The 13,599-nt window shown below is 47.3% G+C and overlaps 2 protein-coding genes across 4 annotated transcripts in view; both read left to right on the forward strand.

Moving 5' to 3' along the window:
• The first annotated feature begins 730 nt into the window (after positions 1–730).
• On the forward strand, positions 731–3,826 carry atp5mg (ATP synthase membrane subunit g). Its single transcript, XM_088939993.1, has 3 exons — positions 731–907; positions 2,474–2,634; positions 3,623–3,826. The coding sequence occupies exons 1-3, from the start codon at positions 844–846 to the stop codon at positions 3,719–3,721; spliced, it is 324 nt and encodes a 107-aa protein (XP_088796119.1). The 5' UTR covers positions 731–843; the 3' UTR covers positions 3,722–3,826.
• A 2,183-nt stretch (positions 3,827–6,009) lies between these two features.
• Positions 6,010–13,599, forward strand: part of kmt2a (lysine (K)-specific methyltransferase 2A) — a 61,843-nt gene continuing 54,253 nt past the window's right edge. For all 3 annotated transcript variants that reach the window (XM_088939994.1, XM_088939995.1, XM_088939996.1), the window contains exon 1: positions 6,010–6,263. In XM_088939994.1, the coding sequence (XP_088796120.1) occupies positions 6,018–6,263 (246 nt within the window). In that variant the 5' untranslated portion in view covers positions 6,010–6,017. The remainder of the gene's footprint in view (positions 6,264–13,599) is intronic.

The following is a 13,599-nucleotide window of genomic DNA, read 5'->3' on the forward strand; positions in this document are numbered from 1 at the left end:
CATTTCTAGACATTGGAATTACAATCTGTCAGCTATCGTTACCTCAACCTGCATTAAATAATAAGGCCTATTATTAAAGTTCATATTGCATGCTTTATCAGCATCTCCGTGCTGCCTGATAAAAAATACTGTTGTTATCCTTTAAGTTACAAATTACCCTTATTGAGCGGAAAGGTTCAAGTCAGAGCTTGTTTCAGAACAGACTGAAGGGTTCGACAGTGGTGTCCTTGGCACAATGTGTGTTCCATGATTCTCCATGTGTGATCCATTTATAGAAAACCGGGCCTATCATCTGAGCCCCAGTATTATTTATTCCTAAAAAACTCAATTTCTCTCAAAGCTGCAATGTGGTTGTCACTCTTTCCTTACTTAAGTTGTTAAAAAAGTCAGACGTCCGCGTTTTAAAGTAAGACCGCTGTACATCTGTACATTTCTGACAAAGACTTGTTTTTTTTCGATCTACAGAATTCAAATCACATCGTTTACTTTATCCAGTGCCACTGTAGTAGCCAACCCATATTACACACGCACACTCGATGTCGCCATCTTTAAATTGTCCACCTCACTGCCTATATTTTTTAACACACAGTTTATTGTAATTTAAAAGATCTATACATAATATCTTCAAAAATGACAAAATTGTGAATAGGCTCGCGGATAACATTTTCTTTTATGAGGTCTTTATAAAGAAGATGGCGGATTTTATAGCAGGCATATGTGTGGACGTCAATCTTCCGTGGGTCCTTGGAGTGGAGGTGACATTCAGTTCGGACAGAGTGGGAACCGGCGAAGGTGTCTTATGCCGTTTTAAAGCAGAAATTGAAGTCATACCTCCCGGATAAAATGGCACAGGCGGCCCAAAGACTCGTTAAATCCGTGGTCACCAAGACACCACAATTAATAAGCGGTGAGATTCATTTTGTTCTGAAATTGCAAGAGTCAACTATTCTGAGTATTACAGGGAGGTCTGTCCATTTAGGCCAGACCTTTGGTTAAAATTACAAAGTAGTTTATACAGAAATTAAAGCCTATGCATTTGACTTTCTATTTAAACCATTCTACGGATATTTCTTGTTATATGTTTATCTAAGCAGCTTATTTAAACCGTGCAAGTACCTATAGACTACGGTAGTTTAGAATGTAATTCTGGCTGCAGCGTACGATCAAAAAACCGGGTTGCGTACGACAAATGCATTTATATAAAATAGAAAACACAAACTTAATCATTTTAAAATCAGATGAGTTACCACGACGTTCAATATAGTGAAACTGTGCGATTCATTGTATTTTTTCCTTGGCCAAAACAGCAAACGTTTCTGTTGCCTTGGTTGTGTGCCGGCCTAGCTTCCAGAGTTTCTATTATTCTTACTAACCCAGCAAACGGGAGGTTTGACATTTTGATCTGTCGCAGTTCAAATCATTCTGCTGGAGCACTTGGCTCAACTGCTGAACCCTGAATCCTGGAGTCCTGCACTAATCGATCTTTTCAGTGTCCGTTTACTCAGTGGGTTCCGAGGAGAGCTGCCGTCGGCATTTACCGGTGGTTTAACTGTAGTGTTTTCAGTAGCAAGTGTTGTTCTTTTCCAGCAAGAACAGACACCTTCAGTAAAAAAAAAACCCAAGAGGAGTATTGCTGTGTGATTTGCAGTGATGTCAGATTAACATGCTTTCTTCCTGGTGGCGTGCAAAGGGAACAGTGGTCAAGACTACCAATGACAACTGGGTTAGCTGATGCCCAGGAAGGCTTTCTGCTATGGTTTCTCACTGATAGGAGCCACTGATGCTGTGTTGCAGTGCTTTCACGTAGTCCCGTTGAGATTAGCGATGTAGTTTACACTGCTGAGGAGCAGAATGCTCTCAATATATCGCACAATGCCATATATCTTTTTAAAGAATTGGGAAAATTTAGTGATTTAACAAAATACACATTTTAGTACTTTAGTACTGCCTATATTTGGTGCTCTCGTTCACTGAGATTCCGTTCTGACAGTCCTGATACAGCCTCTTGATTTTCTTGTACTATCAGACCTGAGAAATGGTGAGTAGCTCGTGTGTAGCATGAGATTCCCACAACATGGTCAATGTGGCAATGATCTTCTTTAGTAAGATTATAAGAGCATAGAAAGCCTGCATCAGACCAGAGGCTAGTTTGTGTGGTTGTTAAAACCAATGTGAGGATTTCTTCCAGTCATTACTTGAAAGAAGCTACTCTATGAGCTTTGACACCACGGCTGGGTAGCTTGTTCCAGACTCCTGCAACCCTTTGTGTAACGGAGTGTCTGCTGGTCTCGGATTTAAATGCATTTCTCCTTAATAATAATAATCACCTACTCACACGGTGCACATCTTTCACCTTCCTGCAGGATCTTCACGGGTTTCCGAGACGGAAGGGAGGACAAAAGATGGTTTGTAGTGAAATAGTTTTCATGCACTGCCGTTTTTGCCTAACGCCCTGCTTGTCTTGTGTTTTCAGCTACAGTGAACTACTCCAAGCCCCGGCTGGCCACATTCTGGCACTATGCCCGCGTTGAGCTGGTTCCCCCCACCCCTGCAGAGATCCCCCAGGCTATCGAGAGCGCCAAGGGGCTCGTCAAAGCTTTCCAGACTGGCCGACTTGCCCAGACCACAGTCAAGGTACTGTACATGCAGCTCCTGGTGAAGCTCAGTGGGTTGGCTTAAAGGCTGAAGCTCAATTGGCCATCTCCAACAACTCCGCATTAATTTTGTTGTGTTAGAACTGGCGTGTGTTCCTGCTTTCCTGGTTAGGAGCAGCAAATTTGGGATTTTTCCCACCGGCTTCCAGCTATGAACGCTGTGTCCATGCACTGGGGAGATGGCTCTAATAACCAACGCCACCTTCAAACCACTTGTCTCCTAATGTGTCCCGGGCAGTACAGCCCCATGGGGGAAGTTCACAGCCATTTGGATGTGAGGTGCATCCCTCACAGAGGGCACTGCATGCTGGTGTGTGCCCAGGTAGCCACAGGGGTGACTGTGTCGTCAGGAGAGCCCTGGCGAACTAATCCCTTCCTGCCCAGGGCTGAGCTCAGCTACCTGTGTATCGCTGCCTGGGGAATCCCGATCCCAGACAGCAAGTGTCATGACCCAGGCTCGAACCCTTGATCAAAGAGCACAATCTGCAGTTGGGCAGGCACCTTTCCTGGCTGGGCCACACGGGATGCTCTCAGACTTTGTTTTGTTGGGAGAGATGCATACACATTGTTAAGATTGAAGCGATGAATGTTTTGTTTTAAGTTGAAAGCTTACAAGAACCCCCAAATCAAAACTCGGGTGTTGTTCTGCACATTTGCTGTCTCTGAGCAGAAATATATGGGGAATTCTTTAAGCAGTCTCCCCTCTGGGATGTTTGATCTTTTATTTTGCAAAGGGCTTAAGCAGAATTATTTCATGCTCTTGATATTTTTAATTATGGGAATTGTAAAAGAGTAAACCTCTTCATTTGAACAGATAAGAATGATGTCTTAAAGGAAATTATTCTAGACCCAGGAATGGATATAAGTGTGGCTTGTTATATACAGTACAAGTTAATTTTGCTTTAACTTTGTTCATCTGGTGTTGTACTGTAGAATTGACAGTAAACTGTTCTTTGCCCTGCTCCTAGGACGCCTTGAGGAACGGTCTGGTCGCCACAGAAGTGCTCATGTGGTTCTACATTGGAGAGATCATCGGGAAAGGCAGTATTGTTGGATACAATGTGTAAAACATGATCTGTTCCATTGTAGAGTTTTTCTGCTGAGCTTTGTACACGCACTCACCTCCGGGTCCAACTGCTTGGAATCCAATAAAATCTGTATGTTCAACGACAGTACTGTGTGTTGATGTTCCTTTTGCTGTAGCTGTCAGAATGTTCCATCCTGCTCTGCATATTTACGAGTCCGAGTGTGTGACCGCGTGTGACTCAGGTTTCTGTTTTTTCAGGCCTCGATCTGAAGACGTGGACAAACTCCCTCCTTGCACAGTCAAAATAAATTTCTAGTATTAGACGATTTTCTTTATGAGCACCTTTAAAGGAATTCAGAAGCGCGGTATGAATCCAAAGTATGTTTCCTGAGGATCACATCTCAACAGCGGGAATATTAATAACATAAACATATAGAAACAGCTGGTTTCTATATGTTTAGAATTTTAATTTAGAACAGCTTTGCAGTTTTCAGGACAAGCTGTGCATTTGGAAGCAGCTGGACCGGTAAACTTTTCTCTTCAAAACCTTTGATATTCTTTATTTACTGTTCTCGGCTTATGCACATTTAAGAAGTTGCTTCCAGTGCACCATTAGTTCACACTCTTGATAAAATGCAATGTATAGACACTTGGATCGATCTTCTGTGATTAATGGTGCTGTGGGTTCAAAAGACACTTTGCAGGGCTAAACGTGCATTTGTCGTTGGATGACTATCACAGTTGCTTGTTCTTCTCGTTGGCTCACACAAGCAGCTCCTGAATTTTCATATTGAAAATGTGAATTTCAATTGGTTTATGCGGGTTCATTTCTTATCCCTTTCACTGCCATTACATATGCCTCTCCTCTGAAGGCAGGACAATAGTCCAGATAACTAGGTATGCAAAACAGCCCATACACCGAATCCAGTCTCTGGGCCACACAAACTGCAGTTAAAGGATACTGTGTTAAATATAGGAGAGACATCATCTCTATAGTCCTTATGCCTACCCACACAGGTGCCACTAAATCGTGTACAAATTAGTAGTAAACATGCCTAAATATTATAATATAGTAATCGAAGCTCACTTGTGAAAAACCCAAGGTGTTCGATACCTGTATCGTTCATTAGCGTTGTTTTCCCTCACCTTGCTAGGATTCTGCACGTGACATAATTATCGCCTTTGCTCGTCAGGTGCGCTCCTAATAAATGCGAGTGTTTGCGCATGGGCGCGTTCTTTTTTTTTAACAGATGCTCTGAAGTTGGGTCTGTTTGACACGGCTGGTGAAGTTGTCTTGTTTTTGCTTTTCCAGGCGGGAAGTATCGGGACTCGACGAAGGGAGCAGTCCAAGTCCGGAATCGGGGGAGAAGATGTGTGCTTTGTGGCGACTGGGTTGCTTTAGTCTTCCTAACCATGTTAGTGTGTTTTTCTCCATCTCTGACCACTCTATTGGGTTAATCTGCTTTTCCTGGGATTGCCATGTCATTTTAGCTGCGGTTCATCGGGTTGGAACGGGACTGTTCAGCTTGTTGCATTATGCGAGCCTTTTTAAAAGTCTTGTGTTACGCACGACGCTGAGCTGCATGGACGGTCTTTTAAAAAATGTATCGAGAACGTAATTAATAAAGGTCCAAGTGTTCAATACTCCATTAGCCTTGATATCGTCCTTCCTCCGATTAGAACTTTCCTCTGGTAGGACCTGTAGTGGCCCTGCCCACTGAATGGAGATGTGCAAAGGTTTCTGACTGGGTTTAGGTGGCGAGTCCGGCCAGGGAATTGAGCTCCCTTGACGTTTCTTTCAAACGTGATGTATGAAGTAATTGTTTTTTTTTCCCCCGTTTGCACGCCTGCTACTTAGTCTTTCTGGATTCAGACAGTGTATGTTTTTATTAGACGGGCGGCCCACGCACCACAATAAATCGAGGATCTGTCCCAGTTTCGGGTTTCTAAAGATCGATTTCCTCGCTTCGATTTCATGCTTTAAAGTTATTCGAAATCTCGTGAAAATCTCGCAAGGTTGCTAACCCCCCCCGCGTCCCTTTGGTTCACCCTGGCTGTGTATAGAGCATAATCTTGACATGGTTAATTATACTTGTAATTGTTCAGCTTTTGTTCCCGGGCCCAGCCCAGGACTGCGCATAGGCGAGCACAGCGCAAGTGCCGCTTACGGACGAGTTATGGAAAACACACGATCGGGGCTCCCCCTCATCCCCGCCCTGGAATCTGAATACGACATACTGTTGCTGCGCTTATGTAATGGTTGCTTGGTGAATACACAGGTTCGGGGCCGCGCCCCCTCAGCACCCTGATCTTAGGGCAAGCAGGCAGAGTGTAAAATGGCGCACAGCTGTCGGTGGCGGTTCCCCGCTCGGCCCGGAGGGAGTAGCAACGCGGGCAGCGGGAGGAGAGCGGGCCGGATCAGGGTCACCGCCTCGCTCCGGACTGGCTCCGGGCCCCAGCCGAACGCGAGCGGGCTCGGGCCGGGCTTTGACGCCGCGTTGCAAGTCTCCGCTGCCATCGGCAACAACCTGCAGAAATTTCGGGATGTTTTTGGGGAGGCGAGTGGCTCCAGCAGCGGAGAGGTAAGACAGCTGCGAGCTGGGGAGACAGTGGCACAGGGCGGGTTGGGCGAGCCTGCCTCCGAGCGCCTCCCGCATTGACCTCCGGGTCCAAATGCTGCAACTTTTTTTTTTTTCTTCCCTGCTACCATCTTCTCTGATCATGTGCTGTTTTCCTCCCAGGCGCTGGGGCTGATCTTAGTGGCGAACTATTTCAAACGCGTTAAGTGATGTTTGGAGAAGGGGAGGAAAAGGAAAAAAGGTGGTAGTGGTGGTGGTGGTGGGTGGGAGGTCTCGTTTGATTCAGTTATTTAATGGGAAAGGACGGGTTTGATGGGAAGCAGATACGGGATGCAGCGCAAGTTTATTCCGGGGTTGTGCCGTTGTTTGGGAAGGGAAGGGGAGAGGGGGGGGGGTTGGTGGTAAGAGCTGTGGGATACAAGCGATCTCTTATTCCCCCCCCCTTCTGCGTTAGGGGCAGTTAGGGGCTGCTGCAGATGGATGCTGCTCCGAGGGGTTTTAACGATCGGCGCGGCTCCCCCTCCATTGTGCGGCGCTCAACTTTGCGCCGGGGACTGGACGGGCTCCGCACGGCCGTCGGGTCTGGTGAATTTGCAGCTGCGTGGTTCCGCGTCGCCCGGTCGCCTGAGCTTGCGGGGCTGAGCCGAGAGAGAGGGAGACGAGTCTCCCTCCGCCACCCCAGCCCCAGCCCCAGCCCCAACCCCGCCGCCTTCCCCAGCGTTTGTGACTGTGGCGACAGGACGGAGGGAGGGAGGAGAGAGAGAGAGAGAGAGAGGGAAGGGGGGGGGATGAAAACAAAACGTCAACTCTCTTTCTTGACTCCGGGGTCCGCGCTGGCCTCTCAGCCCCCCCCAGAACCCCGCTGTCGGTCCTGAACCCCCCGGGCTGTTAAAAGCCCAACTTTGCGGTGGCATCGGGTGGTGGGGGGGGCATTTCCCTCCGATGGTTGTTTTCGTCTCCGGGGGCACACGGTGCTGTGCCCGACAACACCGCGAAAGCCACAGTGTGCCAACTGGAGGGCTTCTTCTCTTCGTTTTTGTTTTTAGCATACGCCACAACGTCGCCCCCTTCCCGACTGCACGCCTGCTTAGTTTTTTTTTTTAAAAAACGGGCTGAGCCTCGCGTCGCGCCCAGCGCTTTTCTGTTTTGGGTTTTTTGGGGGGAGGTGGTGGGGGAGATACGTATCGATAAACGTTTGTCAGTGTTTTAGTCGTGCCTATGTGCGGAGTCCGTCCCGCTCCTCGTGTGCCCATTCACTCCGGTGCGCTGCGCTGCACGCCTACTTCCTCTGCTACGTCTGACAGTATCGGTGCTGATACATGAGAAAATGGGAGGTGGACTATCTCCCCCCCCCTCCCTCTGCATAATATATATAGTGCGTAGCAGCGAAATCATGTCGGCAACGTGCTGGCGTTGTACAGGATGCGATATTTGGCGAATGATAAATATCCGCGGAAGAAGATGGCAAGAGTCGTTGGCTTATATATATATATCTAAAAAAATAATAACAGGGGAAAAGGGGGGGAACCGAGCTAAAGTACTGGGGATTGTAAAGCTATAGCAACGAGGCACAGTTTGACATGGAGACACGGTGTTATTTTTTTTTGTTGGGGGGGGGGAGTGTTACTGTGTAACCGCCGTCTTCCCTTTCTGTAGCAGAGGAAAAAAAACAAACAAACAAACAAACTACGTGCTCTGAGCTGCGGGGACAGGTGAGGGCCGTTTTGAATGAGAAACCTCCTGCGCAGCGAGAATTAAATATTTGCTTCGCAGGACTGAACTGTCAACAATCTCGCGTTAGCAGCTACATCACGGTGAGCGTCTCGGCAAGGAAGAGGCTGTGTGTGACCGTTGGCGTCTTTACGCCAGGGGTATATTACTTGGCTGTGCCACAGGAGTGGCTGGATTTAGTCGTAACTGCGCAGCACAGAGTCGCAACCCGTCCTGAAGTGAGGATGTGGTTAGAGGGTTAACCCGAGTGTATGCATACATTAATAAAAATCAGGCGGAGCTCAGCTGTCGTGATTGTTGTTTTTGCTTTTCGACGAGGAGCGCTGGGTTTGCTTTTAAAAGACTCCCAAGTTCCCCCATGCAGGACGTTTCCCATCACCAACCCGAGAGTTCAAGAGGGGATGGAGGAAGAACCTGGGAACCGAAATTGTAAATATAGGCTCCTGAAAATGACTAATTATTAACTGGAGCTTAGTTCTAGAAATCCAGATAAGTTCTTTCTTTGTCTTCTGCTGCCCGCTTCATCTTTTATAGTATGAGCAGCAATAAAAGTGTTTTATTTCCTCACAGGAAACTGATACCACCTACTTTCTTGCCCTGTTCTGTTATTTTGCAATGAAAGTAAATTTGGGGTTACCCTCTCCATTCCTGGGGAGTCCTAGATCAGTTAGTTTTAAGGGAAACCCCTTAAAAAAAGTAACCAATTTTTAGAGTATAGGAACTTGTAAGTTATTGATCAGGTAGTCAAGTCATTGGTTTAATTAAGGGAAGTCTGGTCCTTGAAGCCTGAAGGATAGTTGGCGTGGCATAATCTCTAAATTGCTTAATTTTGAAAACATGTCCTTTAGCGATTGCAGTTAATTTTTTCCATTTTTTTTAGAGGATCTCAATTTCATGCCAATAGAGAGATGATTGTAAGCAAGAGAAGGTCCTTCAGTGCACCCTGCCGATTTGGTAGCTGGTAGTTAATAGATCAGAGGATCTCATCCAGCAATTTCTTCAATGACATCGGGGAATTGCCTTCAGTTGTTCCATACTCCCACCACCCTTTGTGTAAAGAAGTGCCCCCTGTTCTTGATGTTAAATGCACTTACACATAGTTTCAACTTGTGTCCTCTGGTTTGTGTTTCGCTGTTTATTTTGAAGAAGTCCTCTGTGCTGACTTTGTCAGTGCCTTTGAGAATTTTGAGTACAGTCCTTTCTGCTATACTGCGATAGTTGCGCTATACAAGATGGCGCAATAAAAATAACAGGGCTTATGGGGAACAAAGTAGGGCTGGGGCAGACCACCAGAAATATTACTCAAAATTGACACAGATATAGTAGTTAGACTAACACAAAGGATAGCGCAGTTTAAATAAATGTAAATTTAACACTTTATCTTGACGAAAATTATGATAACTCGATAGGGGTGGCTGAGTTATGAAGACGGGGGCTGTGGGGTCCTCACTATCACCTTCACCTGTTGTTGTGCAGGGTTGGGACAAGAAATTATTAATCCAGATGGTTCCTTGTATTCTGACTGTTTCTTGGGGGCTGGTTTAAAAAAAGACAACTCATTTTTGCTGCTTTGCCATTTTTCTTCTTTCATAAAGGAGCTGTTCATAGGGTAAGACCTTATTCCACGAACAGCTGTCCTGCCCCGTTCTGCATTGTAGTCATCGTCTTCTGAGAGCGGCGACTGCTTCTCAGCTGCCCTCAGGATAGGAGACGAAAGAGAAGAGGGAAAGCTCTTGTGGTACTGCATCCTGGACCTCTTCTTCATATTCATTGTCCACTTCCCCCTCAACAACCAGCTGCAGAGAGTTTGATCTTCTGTCCTCTCAGGAGTCGCTCCATCTCCTCAAGTGGCTGTGATCTTACCGATTTGCTGGGACCCAGGCTTGTTCCAGCAATACAGCTTGCTTTAATTTTTTCTGCATCGTCTCGGACGGTGCGTACCGTCGACTCCTTAACGATATCCCATGTCCTTTCTCTACGTTCAAAACCCTTTATAATATCTAGCTTCTTTTTGAGTGTTAAAGCCTTTCTTTTACGTTCACAATCTGCAGTTTTCTCACCAGGATGCTCCCCGTAAACATCCTTGTCACTTTGTCCTCCCGGATTGATGCCTGGCACGGCAAAATTTGCGGAAACCCCCCCCCCCGAAAATGACCTCTCGAAAAGCACTTCACAGCGAAGCAAGGGAGTCGACTGAGCATGTGATGTTGACGCGGAGACTGTTGGCATAAGCGTTGTGTTCCTCCACCCACCACGTCACTTAAAGTGTTGGGAATGGAATCGCTTAATAGCCAAGACATCTGTGCGAAAGTTCGCGTTTTCCGAACAGCGTTCACCTATTCATCAATCGCGTTCCAGCCAATTCGCGTTGACAAAACACACGACATAGCAGAAAAGACTGTACTTGTATTGTGGGCCCTCTTAGTCCAATCTCTTCAAGACTAGAAAGGTTCAGAGAACTGGATTGGGGCTGTCCAGGTGTAGGGATACCCCCGATTAAGACTGAAAGTAACTTAAGCATGTGGGTGAAGAGGAAAACGTAGTTCCAAGCATTTAAATTCAGTAACAAAGTTCCCCAAATGTTTGACATCTCTTTGTAAACTCCTTGTATTGTTATTTCGTGAAAATGCACTGTTCTGTGTGCGTGGTTTATGCTTTGCAGGGCTGTCAGTCAGCGCGTTACTGCTTTTCCAGCTGTTCAGAAGCCCCAGTGGTTTAAAATCCAAAGTGCTGCCTGTCCACTGTTTGCTCCCTTAAATGACTAAAGCTGGTACAACTTGAACCTTTTCTGTTTACTTTGCCGAAACCTGAATCCAACACCTTTGAGCCAGAGCTGACGAAGAGTTTGATTGTATTTTGTGGGCTCCGTAAGTGGATTTAGCTTGCCACGATATAAGGGCTCGCGTATTTAGTTTTTGGATTGTCCCTCTTGGCAGTGTTTTATACATCGGAAGAAGCAGGGAGATCAGTGCAGGAGTTTTTTTGTGCAGTTTGGCTCTATATGACAGTGTCCTTATCACTCTGTCACTTTATCAAGAGAATTTCTAAAGAGAAGTTTCTGGCTTTTTTAGTTGTACTGGCTCTGAAGTAGTGCTTTCCATGATGGCAAGACAACCAAAGAAGATTTGAAAAGGAGACTTTTTTTTTTTTAAATGAGCCTGACTCTTGATGCACGGGTGCCGGCCAGAGTAATTTTAAAGACGGTGGGTGACTAGATTTGTATCGGAGGGCACTTACGGTCTGCAGTTGAAATGCTTGGCCTGTTGAAACCCACTCATGCCCAGTGGAAATGCAGTAGTCTACATTTACCTGGAAATCCCAAGCTTACATCAAGTGATTGTTTTTTAGAAGTGCCATATGTAAGCATCTGAAAGCCTGCTCTCATTTGTGCCTGATGTGTCCGATTAGGCTCATGTGCTTCTGTTCTCCCATAGCCAGCTCCTTAAGGTATGAAATCCCTCTTCTCCCACCCCCCGCAAGGGACATTTTGGACTAGCCAAGGCAACTCAGCTGGCATGGCTTTGGGAAGTAGGAGGAAAGAGGAGCACCTAGTGGAAACTGCCATAACCATGCAAGCTCCACACAGACAGATGCCCGACCTGGACTCGAACTCGGGACCGCGGAACTGTGAGGCTGTAGTGCTCGTGATCTTGCCGCAGTCTTGTGTTGAGTTACAGTTTGCCCAAATGTATCGAGGCTCTGTGTAAATGGCCATTCAAAACCTTGTGATTGTAACGCAGGGACAGTGATGTCCAGCCTTTTTGTTCTGAGCCGGGTGCTGTGGTGCTGTTGCTCCATCCCACAGCAGCAAAGAGAGTCTACAGAGGATGGCAAGACAGGGACCATGACCAGTCCAGATTCAGAGGGGAGGTTTTCCTGGGAGGTGAAAGCAGGAGGTTGCTGGTTAGGGCATGTGGTGAGGTGCTTGTTTAAGTCCAGTGAATCCCATTCCTGAGCCCAAGTGTCTATATATATATAAATGCCAGGACAGTAAAGACCCCATGCCTATTGGGGAATTTAACAAATGGCAGCCTACAGCAGAAACTCCTACTACGCCTCCGCCCTCTGGAATGACTCTGCGCCTTGTAACAGCTGTCCATAGTCATGCTGCTGTGTAAGAAGTTTGAAACTTCACAGCACAGTTTCCAAATGAAACCTGGACTTCTCTCTCGCAAGTTGTGAGTTTTGGGAGTTAGGCCGAGGAGATAATTATTTTCGGGGGGAACCCGAAAGGGACAGAACCTCTCTCTCCCTGTTCTGTCGTTTTCCCTTCTGACAAAGCTGGCCGGCCCCCCGCACGCGGACATGTGCCGGCGAGTTCTGCAGCCAGGGAAATGTGGGCCTTTTGGAAAGCCAGTCCTGCAGTGTGGGAGGCGGCCTGGTGTGTCATAAGATACCTGACGACTGGCCAAGCGCGCGCGGTGCCAAGAGAGAGGAGACTGTGCGGGAGGGCCGCTCCTCCTCCTCCTCCTCGTCCTGTCTGCCTGGCTGCCCGTGAAGAGCTGGCACGGAGCTTGAGCTGACCGGCCGCGGAGGTGTGGAGTAGGGGGACGAGGACGGCACACACCCCAGCCCGTCCCAGTTCTCAAATCCCAGAGGAGTTCACGAGGCGGGGAAGTGAACGCAGCTTTGTGACGTCGCTTTTCTGGGGGGGGCGGCCGCTGGCGTGCCCGGGCTGAATTGTTCCGCCTCAGCGCAGCCTGCTGAGTTGGCACCAGAGCGCGGGGCCAGCCTGCGCGTCGAGCAGGAGGGCACCTCTTGGCAGCCAGACGCTGGTTGCCCAGACCAGTTCTGTCTGCTGGAACCCACACAGCCCAACTTTGTCCTTTTTATCTTTGCCCTTTTAGACACAACTCCCGACCTTGGCTCGATAGAAGTGGTGGAAGGAGCTTCTTTGCTAACTTGTTCTGGGTTTCTGTAGTGTCGGTAGAGATCTTATCTGAGGTGTGACTCTCTTTTTGTTTTGTTTTTTTTGGTGCTTCACTTTGAGGGTTTGCGTCGGAACTCACTGGGGACTTGTGTGAAAGTACAAAAGCATCAGGCTGTGCTGAATTTTGCCCCCTAGGGCTGTGACTGCTTTTGTTCCTAAAACTGGCATACTTCTATTTGTGTCTGTTTGCTCATCCGTTCTCAGCTGGGGGTGGTTACATATATAATTCTGATTGATTGTTTTCTGCTGCGAGCCTTCTCGGATGGAAATCGGGTGAGAGGTGGGACACGGCAAAGTAACCACAATTTAAATGTGTGCTGGTAAAGGGGTGAGTGGTAGCCATTTAATTACAGACTTTGATGTCCAATTAATGTCCGGACAGCTCTTGGTTGGTCGAATTAGATCAACCGGGCTGTAAATCCGAGATTTAGGTCAAAACTCAGTTGATCTCATTGCCCCTTTGACTATCCTGAGTATCTCCCCTGCCACAGGGAGCTGATGCTCTGAGAACAGCAGATTTGAGGAGGGTTAACCGAACTTCTGTGCCCAAAAAGAAAGCCATCTGTCTTTTCCTCCCCCCCCCCCCCCCCCCGCCTCTTTCTAATTGTCCCGGTCAGCGCGAGAAGGGAAGAGGGTGTCTGGCGCTGGTCTCCCCAAAGGATGCAACTGGAGTTGTCT

The sequence above is a fragment of the Atractosteus spatula genome, chromosome 22 (genome assembly GCF_055471065.1).
Source record: "Atractosteus spatula isolate fAtrSpa1 chromosome 22, fAtrSpa1.hap1, whole genome shotgun sequence".
Lineage (NCBI taxonomy): Eukaryota > Metazoa > Chordata > Actinopteri > Semionotiformes > Lepisosteidae > Atractosteus > Atractosteus spatula.